A 19,579-nucleotide genomic window follows, 5' to 3' on the forward strand; every position below is an offset into this window, starting at 1 on the left:
CAGGAGAAAGAACCCGGATGTAAGAATCGGATGACGGCAGTTGAACACAACACTGGGACCTTGCGACAGTGACAACTGACGGTGAGTTATGATATTAGAGTTAGAATTAAATTAAATATGATGATGGTAAGATTTGCTGTCAAACTAGCTATCTGACACAGAGCCGGGAACGCAGATCTAGTAACAGAATAATCACGAATTTCAACACATCTGGCCGAGTGGTCAATGTTTCTTTTGTGTGTTTGGACAACTAACCACATGGCTTTTGAAAAAATTCGGTGATAAGGTAGTTTAAAGAAAGGCTTAGCGCTAGGCTCTGTACTAGAAGTAAGAGGCAACTAACGGGATCAGGTGGTCAGGCTCGCTGACTTGGTTGACACATGTCATCGGTTACCAATTGCGCAGATCGATGCTCATGCTGTTGATGACTGGACTGTGTGGTCCAGACTCGATTATTTACAGACCGCCGCCATATAGCTGGAATAGTGCTGAGTGCGGCGTAAAACTAAACTCACTCACTCACTGTACTAGAAGTCTAGGAGTATGAAACACACCCTTGTTAGTTTATTCTTTTTGCTGAGCTGCATGCAGCAATTTTTATTGTTTCAAATGTCAACATCAGCAGCAGCGGGAAAACATCGCGTGCATCTGTATGCATCATGTGAACTGTTGACGTCTGTATGAGGAACGTGACATTGATGGATTATCTTCCAGTCTCACATACAAAGCCGGACTTCTGTCTGATAGCGACATGTTTGATAATTGTGTACTTTCTGTATAAATCAATTCCAGGTACGTCCCAACGAAATAAGACTCCCCATAAAGAAAGGGTAAGGCAAATGTGAGTGAGTATGGTTTTACGCCGCTTTCCCAGCAATATCACGGAAAATGGGTTTCACACATTGTACCCATGTGGGGAATCGAACCCAGGTCTTCGGAGTGACGAGTGAACGCTTTAACCACTAGGCTACCCCACCGCCCTAAGGCAAATGTACCAAACCGAAACATGAGTCTCATTAACCTATTCAGACAATGACCTACTTTTCAGCCGATCCGAAATTTCTTGTGTGAAAGTGAAAAGAGACACCACAAACAACTATGGTTACACTGAATTCCAATTCCTTGTCCCATAAGAAAATGGTATGTACAAGTTAATTTTAATTTTAATAACAGCGTATTTCTATATTTTATGACGAGGTGTAGTCAGCATGACCTTAACTAAGACGTCATAGACTGCCCCTGTTTGATGAGGTTTGATTTACAATTCATCAGGCTCACTGGTTACACCTGTGCTCTTTGCGCTTATTCGGTGTAGTTTTGTAACGCACAATGTGACTGATATGCTATCAAGTCCGTACCAGACCGACAAACATTTCTAGCGGCAGAGCCTCGTTTTGAGATTTCCACGATTTCCAGATTTCCGTTTGTCAGAGCACGCTGTACGACAGAGCACTGTGCACCACGTGTTTGCAAGGATTAGAAGGAGCGTAGTGTTGCAATATACAAGTGGTTAGACGTATCAAATAATACTGATTAATATTTATGTATCCAGTTCAATGAATTGGTCTCAAAATTCTGGACTGGTTATTGTACTAAGTTGCGCAATAGGACGGAACCCGGTCATCAGGAAACGAGACTGTAGTGTAATCAATGTTTTGACTTGATCAAGTCCTTGTATAAATATATTCTCACAACAAGGGATGGCCTGATTCCATACCACCAGAGTGAGTGAGTGAGTTTAGTTTTACGCCGCACTCAGCACTATTCCAGCTGTGCGGCGGCGGTCTGGACCAGACAATCCAGTGATCAACAGCATGAGCATCGACCTACATGATTGGGACAGATGACATGTGTCAACCAAGTCAGCGAGCCTAACCACCCGATCCCGTCAGTCGCCTTTTATGACAAGCATGGGTTACTGAAGATCAATTTTAACCCGGATCTTCACGGGTCCCATATCACCAGAGAATATATGAGATAAGTGGAATCCCGTTATTGTGAAGATATTCAGAGCGTTATTTACTAAAAGTTTTGCTTATCAATACGATGCCCTATGGTATGACATTTACAGGAGGGGCGGTCGGGTATCCTTGTGGTTAAAGCGCTGTTCGATTCGCCACATGGGCACAATGTGTGAAGCACATGTCTTGTGTCCCCCTCTGTGATATTGTTGGACTATTCTTAAAACGGCTAAAAAACTACCTACTCACTCACGCCAAGAAGGGTACGAACATATTATTCTATTCCCTTCCAAAACATCTTCTTCGTTTGGTTGTAAACGGGCTTCAGAGCCAAAACGCGGTAATTTTAACTTTTTCCTTGTTTTGAAAGCGTTTGAAGATATATTTGCAAAAACGTCACCAAGAAATCATGCACTTAAGCAAAATGCACTTGCAAGCGTAAAAGCATGCGGTATCGGTATCGATCATGATATAATAGGCAAACGTTGTGTTTGATTTTGTCATCCGTTTCATGCCATGACTAAGTGTCGCCAATCGAAACGTCGGCATAGGCCTCCATGAAGCTGGGGAGTCGCAGTCTGTAGTTGCCCGACATTACAACGTTCACTAGAGGACCATATCTCGCCTTTGGGATCGTTTCCTGCAGACCAATTCCGCCCAAGATCGCCCGAGAAGCGGCCGTCCAAGAGTTACCGCCCAAGCCCAGGACCGCTACATCCGGGCTGCTCACTTGCTTCATCGTCTTGCCACAGCCGTGGAGACTGTACAACGCATCCCTGGTTTGAGAATAAATTCCCACCAAACTGTCACGAATCGATTGCGTGAAGGCCCCTGTTTTGAGAGACTTCCATCGGCGCAATCGCTTGCGGTGGTGTCATAGAGTCCGGAACTGGAACCTCAGAAACTGGAGTCGTAGAAATGAACGTTTTGCCCCTTATTGCATTCGACACGTCGACAGATTCGGTGGAGAAAGCGTCATGGTGTGGGGTGCAATATCCAGCTCACAAAGATCTGATATAGTGGTGGTTCAAGGGAATTTGACAGCAAATCGGTACACGAAGTCCTTACACGTCACATGCTTCCGATTATGGACCTACAGAGGGAGTTGTTCCAGCATGACAACGCTACTTCACATACAGCACGTGTCACGGTCCGCTACCTTGCAGATTCTAACGTCAATGTCCTAACATGGCCTTCCAGTTCACCAGATCTAAACGCTATAGAACACCTATGGGATGAACTCGATTGACGTGTACGTCAACGTCAAAACACGCCTCAGACACTTCCACAACTGACCATCGCGTTGCAGGAAGAGTGGGTAAGAATTCCGCAAGAGCGACTTCGTCGCCTTATCCACTCTGTGCCGAGACGGCGGCGAGCAGTAATTGCTGCCAATGGTAGCCATACAAAGTATTGACTTTGACAACATCTTATGGAGTCAAGTAAACAGAAACACAACAATACAGGCTGCTGTTGTGTTGGCGAACTCTTCGTTCCATTGAAATTACATGACATAATGTTTCTTAAACAAACGCAATATTCTAAAAATGGCTTATAATAAATGCGTTTCTTTTTTTGCAGCGTGTAAATGTTTTGCTTGTCAACACGATGTCCTTTAGTATTGAATGTACAGGAGGGGCGGTAGGGAAGCTAATGATCAATACGTTCGATTCCCCACATGGGTACAATGTGTGAAGCCCATTTCAGGTGTTCCCCGCAGTGATATTGCTGGAATGTTCCCAAAAGCGGGTTAAAACTAAACACATTCACTCATTTACAGGAAGTTTTCTTATCTCTTTACTGGTCATTGGGTATAAACGGACGAAATGCTACTGATCACTGGATTATCTGGTCCAGACTGAAAGCTTATTGTATATAATGAGGTCATGAATCTCAAGGTTTATGGTTTCAAAACTTTGTAATAACTGTATTTTGTCTCGATTGGACAACTAGGTCGTTTTATAATACAAAAGTTATTTGTAGTATATTTATATGAGAGCCGTTCATATAGACTTGTGGAGTGAGTTCTTGTTTCCATTTGGAAATCAACACGTGAGTGAGTGAGTTAAGTTTTACGCCGCACTCAGCAATATTCCAGCTATATGGCGGCGGTCTGTAAATAATCGAGTCTGGACCAGGCAATCCAGTGATCAACATCATCAGCATTGATACGATTGGGATACGATGACGTCTACCAAGTAAGCGAGCCTGACCACCCGATCCCGTTAGTCGCCTCTTACGACAAGCATGGGTTGCTGAAGACCGATTCTAACACGTACCTTCACAGGACGCACTGGTTGGAAATCTTCTCAGGGTGGGGGCGGTGGGGTAGCCTAGTGGTTAAAGCGTTGGCTCGTCACGCCGAAGACCCGGGTTCGAATCCCCACATGGGTACAATGTGTGCAGCCCATTTCTGGTGTTCCCCCGCCGTGATGTAGCTGGAATATTGCTAAAAGCGGCGTAAAACCAAACTCAGTCAGTCAGTCTCAGGGTGGGGTGGTTAGGAACAATATCTTGACGCCTGAAACACACGCCTAAAACCCTTCCAACCACTATTGATGAACATGGTATCATATTGATCATGGATAAACGATATTAGCATAAGTGCATTGACATAAAAAGTCAATTATTTAATAACTGGCACAGCATGTTTCTCCGGAAAGGTCCGAATTCGCCCGATGTGATCGAAACTGTTATTGTTGCGTTCACCAAAGCTGGTGGCTTTGCATCACTGCTGGCATCGAGTCGTCAACACTACTAAAGGCTAAGTACATTCTTAGTGAACAGATTGATCACATTATGTTCAGTGTGTGTCGAATTTATAAATGAGATTTAGAAATTGATGCCTGAGAGATGGCGTCGGTGCGAGATTGATAGCGCGTCTGCTTTGTCCCCAACAAAGGTGTCTGATATCCTGTAATTAATGCATTCACATACCGGAACATCTTTGGCTCCAGTGTCAATTATCATTGAACGTATGTATACACTACGAGAATCCGTGTGACAATTGGTCTTCAGTAACCCATGCTTCACAGCAGCTTCATTTCAACAAGTTTGAAGTGACAGATTATTTCTGCCCACAGAGTTTGTCTCTAATTTCGTAATCATCGTCTATTATCTTTACAGTTTGATATTTAAGTGACTTTTATAAGCTGAAAAAGTTTGACACATATGTATTGATTAACTACCGGTAATGTACTAACTGAGGAACTGGTTATTGTCATAAGTTACTTTCCTTCCCTTGGTGATGAAATTCCAGTTAGACAACACTGTACTTGGTAATATATTTCAATGAAAAATGTACATCTTTGAACATGGTACTGCCATTAGACTTGCAGTGCAGCGATGTCATAGCATTGTGACGTCATCAAGTACATGACGTCATAGCATTGTTAGGGCATTGTACAAAATCTACTGTCAAAACGATATCTCCTAGGAGATATCGTTTGATCTCACACAAGCGATATCTCCTGTGGATCACAGTTTTGGATGATAAATACTCATGCCAATAATGGTTGTCACCCCTTCAATTTTAAATTGGAGATGGGGTGGGGGTGTGAGTGTGGGGTTGGGGTGGGGAGGGGTGACAACCATTATTGGCATGAGTATATGTATAACGTCTCATATCTATAAGGCCTATACTTATTATGCTTTCATAATTTTCTTAGAATGGAGGGTGTTGAAAGAATGCCACCTTTATTTCTGTTTAGGTTTTTATACAAGTGTTTCAGTTCCATATATTTTGAAAAATGTTTCTCTTCAGTAGTGTAATCATGACCATGTACTTCACTCATGATGGCAAAAGTTCAGTTACCTTGTCTCATCTATTGATCTCTTACAATGTCTAATCAAGTCAAAATAATCTCTGCTAACTGTCGACGGCTAGCCCATAAAAGTACTGACTGAGTTTGGTTTTACGCCGCTTTTAGCAATATTCCAGCAACATCACGGCGGGGACACCAGAAATGGGCTTCACACAATGTACCCATGTGGGGATTCGAACCCGGGTCTTCGGCGTGACGTGCCAATGCTTTAACCATTAGGCTAACACACACACACATCTAGAAAATAGAAATTATACTAGTAAACTTATCAACTCCTTATTTAATGAAAAAGAGGAAGTTTTAACTGATGGTAGGGCTATTTTATATGAACAAGAGATATTTTATCATAAATTATTTTCTGATGATGATATCAATTGTGAAACACAAATTTTAGACACTATTAACACTCCTTCTCTTAACAGCTCTTTTGCTTATAATTTGGATAAACCAATAGAAATGAAGGAGCTATCTGAAACAGTAAAGGCCATGAAGAATGATAAGGGTCCAGGCCTAGATGGCTTCCCAGTTGAATTTTGGTTCTGGCAAGACCTTAAATTGTGGGTATACAGATATGTTCATGAAGTTTTTGAGAAAGACCAGCTATCACTCACTATTAATAGAGGTGTCATTACCTGTATTCCAAAACAAAATAAAAACAGAAGATACATGAAACTTGGCGCCCAATCTCACTTTTAAATACTTTGTACAAAATTATAAGTTCCTGTGTAGCAAATAGACTGAAACAGGCACTTGACATGCTGATACATACTGATCAGACAGGATTTATACCTGGTAGATGCATGCATAAGCGATAATGTCAGATTAATGTAAAACCAGGCCTTTTGATTTTGATTGACTTCGAAAGAGCTTTTGACACAGTCTCTAAAGATTTTATTCTCAAAGTTCTCAGAAAATTTGGCTTTGGGCCCAACATTATTAAATGGATAAATCTATTGATGCAAAATGCTTCCTCTTGTGTAATCCAAAACGGTAATCTCTGGTAGCTGAGATCCTCGGTATCATGATAAGGGACAATAAAGAAATCAATGGTATAAAACTGGATAAAGGGGAATATAAATGAGCACAATATGCAGATGATACTCAGTTATACTTAGACGGATCTGAAGAAAGTTTGAAAGCAGCTTTTGAAACTTTACCCAAAAAGTACAGCATGTCTGGACTTAAGATTAATTTAGAGAAAACTAAAGCAATCTGGATAGGCTCTAAAATTGGAAGCAAGGTAATACTGTGCCCAGAAAGTAGTCTAGAATGGAAGGTAGATGACTTTAACATTCTTGGCATATATACTCATGCCAATAAAGGAACTCTTTTAGAGAACAATAAACTTATCTTGAAAATTCCCAAAGCCTGGAAAACCACTCTTTCTTCTCATGCAATTAACACGCAAAACCTCTCATTAAACTCAACTCTTCAAGATTTGCTTTCTAAAAAGAAAGGTGGTAGGAATTATGACAAAATGATTGCTTGTAACACTCTCCCCAAGGTGTGTCATAAATGACAGAAAGAACTCGATAGAAATATTTCATGGAATACTGTTTTTACGAAATACAGACATTGTACCAAGGATGTGAAACTGTTAGATTTTCAGTACAGATTTTTTAATAGAGCAAATTACACAAGAAAAGAACTATTGCAAATGAGACTTATTGATAAAAATATTTGCTCTTTTTGTCAATCCGAACCAGAAATCTTCACCATGTGTTTATAGAATGTAAATTTGTACATGAATTCTGGAGACAAGTTGAACATTTTTTAAATCAGTATATCAGGTTTGATATTGTGATTACAGATTCTGATATTCTCTTTTGCAATAGCTTCTATGGCTTATTGACATCACATATAATCTTATTAGCCAAAAATTATATCCATATCACAAGCATCAAATAACATATGTTAACAATAGAAGGTTTAAGGAAAACTGTCACAGTTGTTTTTAATGTTTATTGCAAAGAAGAATAACGCTCTGCCTTCATTCCATGATATGCAAAGTGGAAACAGTTCATCACTGTATTGCAGTCTTAATGTAGTTGTCTCATGTCTTAATTTTTTGTCTTTTATCAGTACTAATAGTACACAACTCATATCAGTTTTGATGTTCATACATGCTTATTCCACGCACGCTTCAGTACAATATCCAACCAACAATGTATTGCTGCTATATAAATATTACATAAAACTGTTATTCATACAAAATATATGTATATATTTGTACACACCCAATCTGAATGTACACCTACTGAATTGAAATGAATAAAAAAAAAAAATAAAAAAAAAACATGCTTGTCGTAATAACGCCTCCATCAGCGGGATCGGGTGGTCAGGCTCGCTGATTTGGTTGACACATGTTATTGTATCCCAGTTGCGTAGATCGATGCACATGGTGTTGATCACTGGATTGTCTGGTCCAGACTTGATTATTTACAGACTGCAATCATATAGCTGGAGTATTGCTGGGTGAGGCGTTAAACAGCCAAGCCTGTGTGAATAATGAATGTTGGTATATAGAGAATCTCACCCAAGTGTCTACTGATATCAATTATATCAACACGAGTTGATAAAGTTACAAATATCCGAGGCTTGCCGAGGATATTTTACAACTATCAACGAGTGTTGTGATATCAGTAGACACGAGGGTGAGATTCTATTTATCATCCAAAATCATTCTTCGTTAATTTTCAATGAAAAATGTACATCTCTGAGCATGGTACTGCCATTAGACTTGCAGTGCAGCGATGTCATAGCATTGTGACGTCATCAAGTACATGACGTCATAGCATTGTCAGGGCATTGTACAAAATCTACTGTCAAAACGATATCTCCTAGGAGATATCGTTTGATCTCACACAAGCGATATCTCCTGTGGAACACAGTTTTGGATGATAAAATTCCCATCTTTCTCTGTACAATAATTGATGGTAACGCTTTGAACGCTTAGGGGCGGTGGGGTGGCATTGTGGTTAAAGCGTTCGCTCGTCACACCGGAGACTCATGTTCGATTCCTACATGGATACAATGTGTGAAGCCCATTTCTGATGTGCCCCGCCGTAATATTGCTGGAATATTGCTAAAAGAGGCATAAACCTAAACTAACTCACTATGAACGCATAGTTGGGTGTATGGTGTTGATGCCTTTGATGGTGTAGATGATGTGGATGATGTTGATTGCGTTAATGGTCTTGATATGTTCACAGTGTTGATAGGGCGGTGGGTTAGCCTTGTGGGTAAAGCGTTCGCTCATCACACCGAGGATCGGGATTCGATTCCCCACATGGGTACAATGTGTAAAGCCCATTCGCCGTGATATTGCGGAAATATTGCTAAATGCGGCGTAAAACCTTTTCACTCTCTCACTGTTGAACCTCAACAGAAATAATGGAAAACAAGTACGGCATTGTTTGACGGTATATAACACTGGCAAATAACATTTTAAAAATAGTTAATATTTAACACGCGTTAGTCACGCGCAATCGGGATGAACGCCGTCAAACGTTGACGTCAAAATGACCTTGAACTACTCAACGTGTGTTTGTTCTGGAGAGTAAAACGAATATCAGTTATACATTCCGAATGTGTTCCACTCCATATCCGTCAGTTCTGTAAACATGAACCGGCCAACATCCGGTGGGGATCAATTATTATTTCTTGTTGTGAAGCACCGACGTCGATGACGTCTGTCAGGTGTGGTAGTCGACAGGAACGACATGTAAGAAACATAATGATCCCATGTTGAGAAGACAACACAACAAACATCTTCAATCACCGTTCACAACGGAAGCTTTTACTGCTGCATTATAGATTGGCTTCATATTGATTGGTAGACCTTGAATCGAATATTTTACAAGCTGTTATTTGGGTGACAAAGTAACACTAAAGGTAGTCAATTGGTTTATTGATGACTTTGGCAAATATGAAAATGATTTCTAAAATGACCATTGTTTACTTAAGCGCAAGCGATCGATGAATGTTGTCTGGATTCCAGGGCGAGTGAGTTAGTGAGTGCTTAAATGAGTGAGATGTTCATACAACACCCATCTGTCCGAGAGTCAACCTTTCATGTGCCTACAACACCCATCTGTCCGAGAGTCAACCTTTCATGTGCCTACAACACCCATCTGCCCGATAGTCAGCCTTTCATGTCCCTACAACACCCACCCGTCAGATAGTCAACCTTTCATGTGCCTACAACACCCATCTGCCCGATAGTCAACCTTCCATGTCCCTACAACACCCATCTGTCAGAAAGTCAACCTTTCATGTCCCCAAAACACCCATCTGTCCGACAGTCGACCTTCGATGACCCTACAACACCCATCTGTCCGACAGTCAACCTTTCATGTCCCTACAACACCCATCTGCCCGATAGTCAACCTTTGATGTCCCTAAAACACCCATCCGTCAGATAGTCAACCTTTCATGTCTCTTCAACACCTATCTGTCCGATAGTCAACCTTTCAGGTCCCTACAACACCCATCTGTCCGAGAGTCAACCTTTCATGTCCCTACAACACCCATCTGTCCGACAGTCTACCTTTCATGTCCATACAACACCCATCTGTCCGAAAGTCAACCTATCATGTCCCTACAACACCCATCTGCCCGACAGTCAACCTTTCATGACCCTAAAACACCCATCTGTCTGACAGTCAACCTTTGATGTCCCTACAACACCCATCTGCCCGACAGTCAACCTTTCATGTCCCTATAACACCCATCTGTCCGAAAGTCAACCTTTGATGACCCTACAACACCCATCTGTCAGATAGTCAACCTTTGATGACCCTATAACACCCATCTGTCAGATAGTCAACCGTAGATGTTTTTGAAACACCCACCTTTCCGACAGCCAACCGTTGAAGTCCCTGAAATATTCTTTTGTTCGACAGTCAACGTTGATATTCCTCAAACATCGATCTGTCCGACAGTAAACCTCTTATGTCCCTGCAACACCCATCTGTCCGACTGTCCACTGTTGATGTCCCTACAAACCCACCTGTCCGACAGTCAACCGTAGATGTTCCTGAAATACCCTTCTGTCCGATAGTCCACCGTTGATGTTTCTGAAACATCCATCTGTCTAACTATCAACAGGGCAATGGGGTAGCCTAGTGGTTAAAGCGTTCGCACGTCACGCCGAACACCCGGGTGCAATGTATGAAGCCATTTTCTAGTGTCCCCTGCCGAGATATTGCTGGATTATTGCTAAAAGCGGGTTAAAACTAAGATCACACACTCATTCATGCTAACTGTAAGCAATGATGCTCCTGAAACACCCATCCGTTAACACGGGTTCGATTCCCCACATGGGTGCAATGTGTGAAACTCACTTCTGGTGTACCCCGCCGAGATATTGCTGGAATGTGCGGCGTGAAAGTAAACTCAATCACTCAATCAACGTAACTGTCAACCGTAGATGTCCCTAAAACACTACCCTGTCCGACAGTCAACCGTAGATGTACCTAAAACACTACCCTGTCCGACAGTCAACCGTAGATGTTCCTAAAACACTACCCTGTCCGACAGTCAACCGTAGATGTCCCTAAAACACTACACTGTCCGACAGTCAACCGTAGATGTTCCTAAAACACTACCCTGTCCGACAGTCAACCGTAGATGTACCTAAAACACTACCCTGTCCGACAGTCAACCGTAGATGTCCCTAAAACACTACCCTGTCTGACAGTCAACCGTAGATGTCCCTAAAACACTACCCTGTCAGACAGTCAACCGTAGATGTCCCTAAAAAACTACCCTGTCCGACAGACCACCGTAGAGGACCATAAAACACTACCCTGTCCGACAGACAACCGTAGATGTCCCTAAAACCCTACCCTGTCCGACAGTGAACAGTAGATGTTCCTAGAACACTACCCTGTCCGACAGTGAACAGTAGATGTTCCTAAAACACTACCCTGTCCGACAGACCACCGTAGATGACCATAAAACACTACCCTGTCCGACAGTCAACCGTAGATGTCCCTAAAACACTACCTTGTCCGACAGACCACCGTAGATGTCCCTAAAACACTACCCTCTCCGACAGACCACCATAGATGTCCCTAAAACACTACCCTCTCCGACAGACCACCGCAGATGACCATAAAACACTACCCTGTCCGAAAGTCAACCGTAGATATCCCTAAAACACTACCCTGTCTTACAGTCAACCGTAGATGTCCCTAAAACACTACCCTGTCCGACAGTCAACCGTAGATGTCCCTAAAACACTACCCTGTCCGACAGTCAACCGTAGATTTCCTAAAACACTACCCTGTCCGACAGACCACCATAGATGTTCCTAAAACACTACCCTGTCTGACAGTCAACCGTAGATGTCCCTAAAACACTACCCTGTCCGACAGTCAACCGTAGATGTTCCTTAAAAAACTACCCTGTCCGACAGACCACCGTAGAGGACCATAAAACACTACCCTGTCCGACAGACAACCGTAGATGTCCCTAAAACCCTACCCTGTCCGACAGTGAACAGTAGATGTTCCTAAAACACTACCCTGTCCGACAGTGAACAGTAGATGTTCCTAAAACACTACCCTGTCCGACAGACCACCGTAGATGACCATAAAACACTACCCTGTCCGACAGTCAACCGTAGATGTCCCTAAAACACTACCTTGTCCGACAGACCACCGTAGATGTCCCTAAAACACTACCCTCTCCGACAGACCACCATAGATGTCCCTAAAACACTACCCTCTCCGACAGACCACCGCAGATGACCATAAAACACTACCCTGTCCGAAAGTCAACCGTAGATATCCCTAAAACACTACCCTGTCTTACAGTCAACCGTAGATGTCCCTAAAACACTACCCTGTCCGACAGTCAACCGTAGATGTCCCTAAAACACTACCCTGTCCGACAGTCAACCGTAGATGTTCCTAAAACACTACCCTGTCCGACAGTCAACCGTAGATGTCCCTAAAAAACTACCCTGTCCGACAGACCACCGTAGATGACCATAAAACACTACCCTGCCCGACAGACAACCGTAGATGTCCCTAACACACTACCCTGTCCGACAGACCACCGTAGATGTTCCTAAAACACTACCCTGTCCGACAGTCAACCGTAGATGTTCGAAGAGGACTAAATCAATAATTTAAAGTAGATGAATCATCTGACATAGGCTCTTCGTAAAACAAATAGAAGTATACGCTATCATGTAACCTTGGAAACGAGTTCCTGGAAAGTGCCGTCACGAAAGTATCAAGCAAAAACCAACACGTAATTTTAACGGATTTTCATGTCTCAAATATTAAGTTTTCTGTAAGAAGAATACAAAATCAATTCAGACATGTTATTTCAGGTACTGTATGGTGATGATCAGCAAGTCTTGATAGGGATAAGATAACATGTTGTGTGAGCAATAAATACATTTAACTGTTTTCATACGGTAGTCGTTTCCTCGGGGCTCATTTTAGTCCAAATATACCGGAACAAGCAACACCGAGAGAGAGCTTTATATGCAATCACGGTATGTTACAGATCAGTGACCACGGAAACAGTTGAGCTGACATAAGCCATGGGAGATACTTTGCAGAAGACTCTCACGACATTTGTGTTCTTTTTGACAAGATGGACTCACGTGGGTAAGGTATTTCCTGTCATCATCAATCCAAAACGACACCTTTCTCCCCTCTCACCTAACCTCCAGACGACATCTTTCTCCCCTCTCATCCCTCATCCAGACGACATCTTTCTTCCCTCTCATCTCTCATCCAGACGACATCTCTCTTCCCTCTCATCTCTTTTCCAGACGACATCTTTCTCTCCTCTCATCTCTCAACCATACGACATCTTTCTCCCTCTCATCACTCCCCCAGACGTCATCTTTCTCCCTCTCATCTCTCCTCCAGCCGACATCTTTCCACCTCTCCTCTCTCCTCCAGACGTCATCTTTCTCCCTCTCATCTCTCCCCAAGATGACATCTTTCTCCCCCCTCATCTCTCCTCCAGACGACATCTTTCTCCCTCTTATCTCTCCTCCAGACGTCATCTCTCTCCCTCTCATCTCTCCCCCAGATGACATCTTTCTCCCTCTCATGTCTCCCCCAGATGACATCTTTCTCCCCCCTCACCTCTCCTCCAGACGACATCTTTCTCCCTCTTATCTCTCCTCCAGACGTCATCTCTCTCCCTCTCATCTCTCCCCCAGAAGACATCTCTCTCCCTCTCATGTCTCCTCCAGATGCCATCTTTCTCCCCTCTTATCCCTAATCCAGACGACATCTTTCTCCCCTCTCATCTCACTCCCAGACGACATCTTTCTACCCTCTCATCTCTCTCCCAGACGACATCTTTCTCCCCTCTCATCGCCCTCACCAAGACGACATCTTTCTCCCCTCTCATATCACTCCCAGACGAAATACTTTCTCCCCTCTCACCTCTCATCCAGACGACATCTTTCTCCCCTCTCACCTCTCCTCCAGACGACATCTTTCTTTCCTCTCATCTCTCCAACAGATGACATCTATCTTCCCTCTCATCTCTCATCCAGACGACATCTTTCTCCCCTCTCACCTCACCTCCAGACGACATCTTTCTCGCCTCTCATCTTTCCCCCAGACATCTATCTCCCCTCTCATCTCTCTCCTCAGACGACATCTTTATCCCATCTCATCTCTCTCCCAGACGACATCTTTCTCCCCTCTCATCTCTCCCCCAGACGACATCTTTATCCCTCTCATCTCTCCTCCAGACGTCATCTCTCTCCCTCTCATCTCTCCCCCAGATGACATCTCTCTCCCCTCTCATCTCTCCTCCAGATGACATCTTTCTCCCCTCTCATCCCTAATCCAGACGACATCTTTCTCTCCTCTCATCTCTCCCCAGACGACATCTTTCTCTCCTCTCCTCTCTCTCCCAGACGACATCTTTCTCCCGTCTCATCTCTCCCCCAGACGACATTCTTTCTCCCCCTCATCGCTCTCCCAGACGACATCTTTCACCCGTCTCATCTCTCTCCCAGACGACATCTTTCACCCGTCTCAACTCTCTCCCAGACGACATCTTTCACCCGTCTCATCTCTCTCCCAGACGACATCTTTCACCCGACTCATCTCTCTCCCAGACGAAATTCTTTATCCCATCTCATCTCTCTCCTAGACGACATCCTTAACCCCTCTCATCTCTCTTCCAGACGACATCTTTATCCCATCTCATCTCTCTCCTAGACGACATACTTTCTCCCCTCTCATCTCTGTCCTAGACGACATCTTTATCCCCTCTCATGTCTCTCCCAGACGACATCTTTCTCTCCTCTCCTCTCTCTCCCAGACGACATCTTTCTCCCGTCTCATCTCTCCCCCAGACGACATTCTTTCTCCCCCTCATCGCTCTCCCAGACGACATCTTTCACCCGTCTCATCTCTCTCCCAGACGACATCTTTCACCCGTCTCAACTCTCTCCCAGACGACATCTTTCACCCGTCTCATCTCTCTCCCAGACGACATCTTTCACCCGACTCATCTCTCTCCCAGACGAAATTCTTTATCCCATCTCATCTCTCTCCTAGACGACATCCTTAACCCCTCTCATCTCTCTTCCAGACGACATCTTTATCCCATCTCATCTCTCTCCTAGACGACATACTTTCTCCCCTCTCATCTCTGTCCTAGACGACATCTTTATCCCCTCTCATGTCTCTCCCTGACGACATACTTTCTCCCCTCTCATCTCTCTCCTACACGACATCTTTATCCCATCTCATCTCTCTCCCAGACGGCATCTTCCTCCCCTCTCATCTCTCTCCTAGACGACATAATTTCTCCCCTCTCATCTCTCTCCTAGACGACATCTTTATCCCATCTCATCTCTCTCCCAGACGACATCTTTCTCCCTCTCATCTCTCTCCTAGACATGTCTTTCTCCCCTCATCTCTCTCCCCCCAGACGACATCCTTTCTCCCCTGTCATCTCTCTCCCCAGACGACATGTCTTTCTCCATCTCATCTCTCTCCTGGGACGACATCTTTATCCCCTCTCATCTCTCTCTAGACTGACATCTTTATCCCATCTCATCTCTCTCCTAGGCGACATCTTTATCCCTCTCATCTCTCCCCAGACGACATCTTTCTCCCTCTCACCTCTCTCCCAGACTGACATCTTTCTCCCTCTCATCTCTCTCCCAGACGACATACTTTCTCCAGTCTCATCTCTCTCCCAGACGACATCTTTCATCCCGTCTCATTCCTCCCCAGACGACATCTTTCTCCCCTCTCACCTCTCTCCCCAGACGACATCCTTTCTCCCTCTCATCTCTCCCCAGACTGACATCTTTCTCCCTCTCATCTCTCCCCCAGACGACATCTTTCTCCTCATCTCTCTCCCCCAGACGACATCTTTCTCTCCTCTCCTCTCTCCCAGGACGACATCTTTCTCCCTCTCACCTCTTCTCCAGACGACATCTTTCTCTCCTCTCACCTCTCCTTCCAGATGACATCTTTCTTCCCTCTCATCTCTCAGTCTTTCTCCTCTGACATGTCTTTCTCGCCTCCTCTCCTCCCTGTTTGTCTTTCTTTCTCTCTCTCCTCTTCTTCCAGACGACATCTTTTCCTCCCTCTCTCTCTCTCACCTCTCATTTGACATCTTTCTCCATCTTTCTCCTTTCCTCATCTCTCTTTCTCCCCATTTCTCTTTCTTCCCTCTCTCTCCCTCCCCCTGTTTATCTTCCCCTCTCTCCATCTCATCTCTCTCCCCTCCCATTTGTCTTTCCTCTTTCTTCCATCTCTCCGTCTCTGTTTATCTTTTCCCATCCTCATCTCTCTCACCTCGGTCTCGTCTTTCATCTTTATCTCTCTCATCTCTCTCCCTTTGACATCTTTCTCCCTCTCCTCTCCTCCAGACATCTTTCTCTCTCTCTCTCCATTTTGTCCCCCTCTTGTCTCCTGTTTCTCATCTCTCTCTCCCCATCTTTTCTCCCATTCATCTTTCCTCCCTCTCTCTCTCTGGGCTGTCTTTCTCATCTTTCTCCTTTCTCTATCTCCTCTCACCTCTTCCTTTCTCCCCTCTCCTCTCTCCCAGACTTTATCCATCTCATCTCTCATGTTTGTTTATCTTTATCCCATCTCTCATCTCATCTCTTTGTTTATCTTCATCCTCTCTCCCCAGTTTGACATCTTTCTCCCCTCTCCATCTCTCCCCCAGACATTTATTTTCTCCCTCTCATCTCCCCATTTGTTTGTCTTTCTCCCTCTCATCTCTCCCCCCATTTTCCTCCCATCTCATCTTCTCCCCCTCCATTTCTCTTTCCTCCTCGTCTCATTTATCCTCCTCCTCCATCTCCTCTCTCTCCCCAGTCTTTCATCTTTCTCCCCTCTCCCTCTGTTGATCTTTCTTTCTCCCCTCATCTTTCTCTCCTCACCTTTCTCTGACATCTTTCTCCCTCTCACCTCTCCTCCAGTTTGTCTTTCTCCCCTCTCATCTCTCCTCCTCATCCATCTTTCTCCCTCGTCATCTCTCTCCGTTGACATCTTTCCTCTCCTCTCATCTCTCCTCCAGACATCTTTCCTCTCCTCTCATCTCTCCTGTTTATCTTCCTCATCTCTCATCCCTCTCACGACATCTTTCTCTTTCTCTCTCCTCCATTTGACATCTTTCTCCCCTCCAGGTCTCTCCCCGTTTGTCTTTTCTCCCTCTCATCTCTCTCCCCTCCTCCTTTGTTCCATCTTTCTCCCTCTCGTCTCTCCCCAGTTTCCATTTATGTCTTTCTCCTGTCCTCTCGGTCCTCCTGCATCTTTCTCTCCTCTCGTCTCTCCATTCGACATCTTTCCTCCCTCTCTCTCCTCCCTCCTGTCTTCTCCCTCTCCTCTCCATCCTCTCCATCTTTCTCCCTCTCGTCTCTCTCCTGGGTGTCTGTCTTTCTCCGTCTCTCCTCTGTGTTGTCCCTCCTTCATCTCCTCTCTCATTTCTCTCTGGCGTCTTCCTCCCTCATCCGTCTCATCTTTCCCTCTCCTCAGGTTGACATCTTTCTCCCTCCATCTCTTTCTCCTTCGTCTTTCTCCTCGGGTCCTCTCCTCCCTTCGTCCTTTCTCTTCCGTCTTTCTCGGCTCTCTCCTCCCATTGTCTCTTTCTCTCATCCTCCACCTCCGTTTGTCTTCCTCCCTCTCCTCTCTCCCGGGTTTGACGTCTTTCTCCTCCTCTTCCTCTCTCTCCTCCGGGTCTCTCTCTCCACCTCTCTTGGGTTGATGTCTTTCTCCCTCTTTCCTCCTCCTTTCCTCTTCTTTCTCCTCCTCTCTCCTCCTGTCTGTCTCTCTCCATCGTCTTTATCTTTCCTCCCTCATCTCCTCCGGGTCTTGTCTCTCCTCGTTGTCCATCTTTCTCCTCCTCCGGGTGTCTTTCTCCCTCGTCTCTCCTCCGGTCTTTCTCTCCGTCCTCCCTCTCTCCCTGGATGTCTTTCTCATCTGTCTTTCCTCGTCTCTCCCGGGCGTCTTTCTCTCCTCTCATCCTCCCTCTCGTCACTGACGGTTTCTTTCTCCTCTCGTCTCTCCTGGGGCTTCCTTTCTTTCCCTCCTCGTCTTGTCTCTCCTCCGGGTGGTCGTCTTTCTCCTCCTGTCTCCTCCAGGGACGTCTTTCTCCACGTCTTTCTCTCATCGTTTCTCTCTCGTCTCCTCCGTGGGTCCTCGTCCTCCTCATCTCCCGTGTCTTTCTCCACCTCTCTCTCATCTCTCCTCTCGTCCTTTCCTCCTGGGGCTGTCCGTCTCCTCTCACCTGTCTTTCTTCCTCTCCTCTCATTCTCCTCTTTTCTCGTCTTGTGTCCTTTCTCCTCTCCTCTCGTCTTTCTCCTTTCTGTCCTTCCTTCTCCGTCTCCTCCGGGTGTCTCTCTGTCTCCACTCCCTCCTGGGTTTCCTTGTCTTCCTCTCGTCCTCCTCCCCTCCGGTCTTTCCTCCTCCTCCTCCGTCTTTCTCCTCGTTTCTCTCCCGGGTGTCTTTCTCCGTCTCCTCGTCTCTCTCCGGCGTCTTTCTCCCTCGTCTCTCTCCATCCACCTCGTTCTCTCATCTTTCTCTCCCTCTTTCCTCACCTCCATACGACGTCTTTCTCACCTCCTCTCATCTGTCTCTCCCAGACAGACATCTTTCTCCCTCTCACCTCACCACCAGACGACATCTTTCTCCCTCTCTCTTTGACATCTTTCTCCCCTCTTTCCCCAGACGACATCTTTCTCCCCTCTCACCTCTCTCCCAGACGAAATTTTTCTCCCCTCTCACCTCACCTCCAGACGACATCTTTCTCTCCTCTCATCTCTCCTTCAGATGACATCTTTCTTCCCTCTCATATCTCCTCCAGACCACATCTTTGTCCCCTCTCACCTCACCTCCAGACGACATCTCTCTCCCCTCTCAACCCTCCCCCGACATCTTTCTCGCCTCTCATCTCTCCCCAGACATCTTTCTCCCCTCTCATCTCTCCTACAGACGACATCTTTCCCCCTCTCATCTCTCCTCCAGACGTCATCTCTCTCCCTCTCATCTCTTCCCCGGATCACATCTTTCTGCCCCCTCATCTCTCTTCCAGACGACATCATTCTCCCTCTCATCTCTCCTCCAGACGTCATTTTTCTCCCTCTCATCTCTCCCCCTGATGACATCTTTCTCCCTCTCATCTCTCCCCCAGACATCTTTCTCCCCTCTCATCTCTCTCCCAGACGACATCTTTCTCCCCTCTCATCTCTCTCCCAGACGGCATCTTTCTCCCCTCTCATCTCTCTCCCAGACGACATCTTTATCCCATCTCATCTTTCTTCTAGACCAGATCTTT

General features: G+C 45.1%; 2 protein-coding genes across 2 annotated transcripts; both read right to left on the reverse strand.

The window, feature by feature from the left end:
* Nucleotides 1-16,434: 16,434 nt before the first annotated feature.
* Nucleotides 16,435-16,869, reverse strand: LOC124263592 (high mobility group nucleosome-binding domain-containing protein 5-like). Its single transcript, XM_046698244.1, has one exon. It carries the CDS (start codon nt 16,867-16,869, stop codon nt 16,435-16,437), a length of 435 nt encoding a protein of 144 aa, XP_046554200.1.
* A 653-nt stretch (nt 16,870-17,522) lies between these two features.
* Nucleotides 17,523-18,848, reverse strand: LOC124263593 (vicilin-like seed storage protein At2g18540). Its single transcript, XM_046698245.1, has 2 exons — nt 18,284-18,848; nt 17,523-17,698 (listed from the first exon to the last, which is right to left on the reverse strand). The coding sequence occupies exons 1-2, from the start codon at nt 18,846-18,848 to the stop codon at nt 17,523-17,525; spliced, it is 741 nt and encodes a 246-aa protein (XP_046554201.1).
* Nucleotides 18,849-19,579: the final 731 nt, after the last annotated feature.

This window comes from Haliotis rubra, unplaced genomic scaffold, assembly GCF_003918875.1.
Source record: "Haliotis rubra isolate DU_JTF1 unplaced genomic scaffold, ASM391887v1 Scf89, whole genome shotgun sequence".
Lineage (NCBI taxonomy): Eukaryota > Metazoa > Mollusca > Gastropoda > Lepetellida > Haliotidae > Haliotis > Haliotis rubra.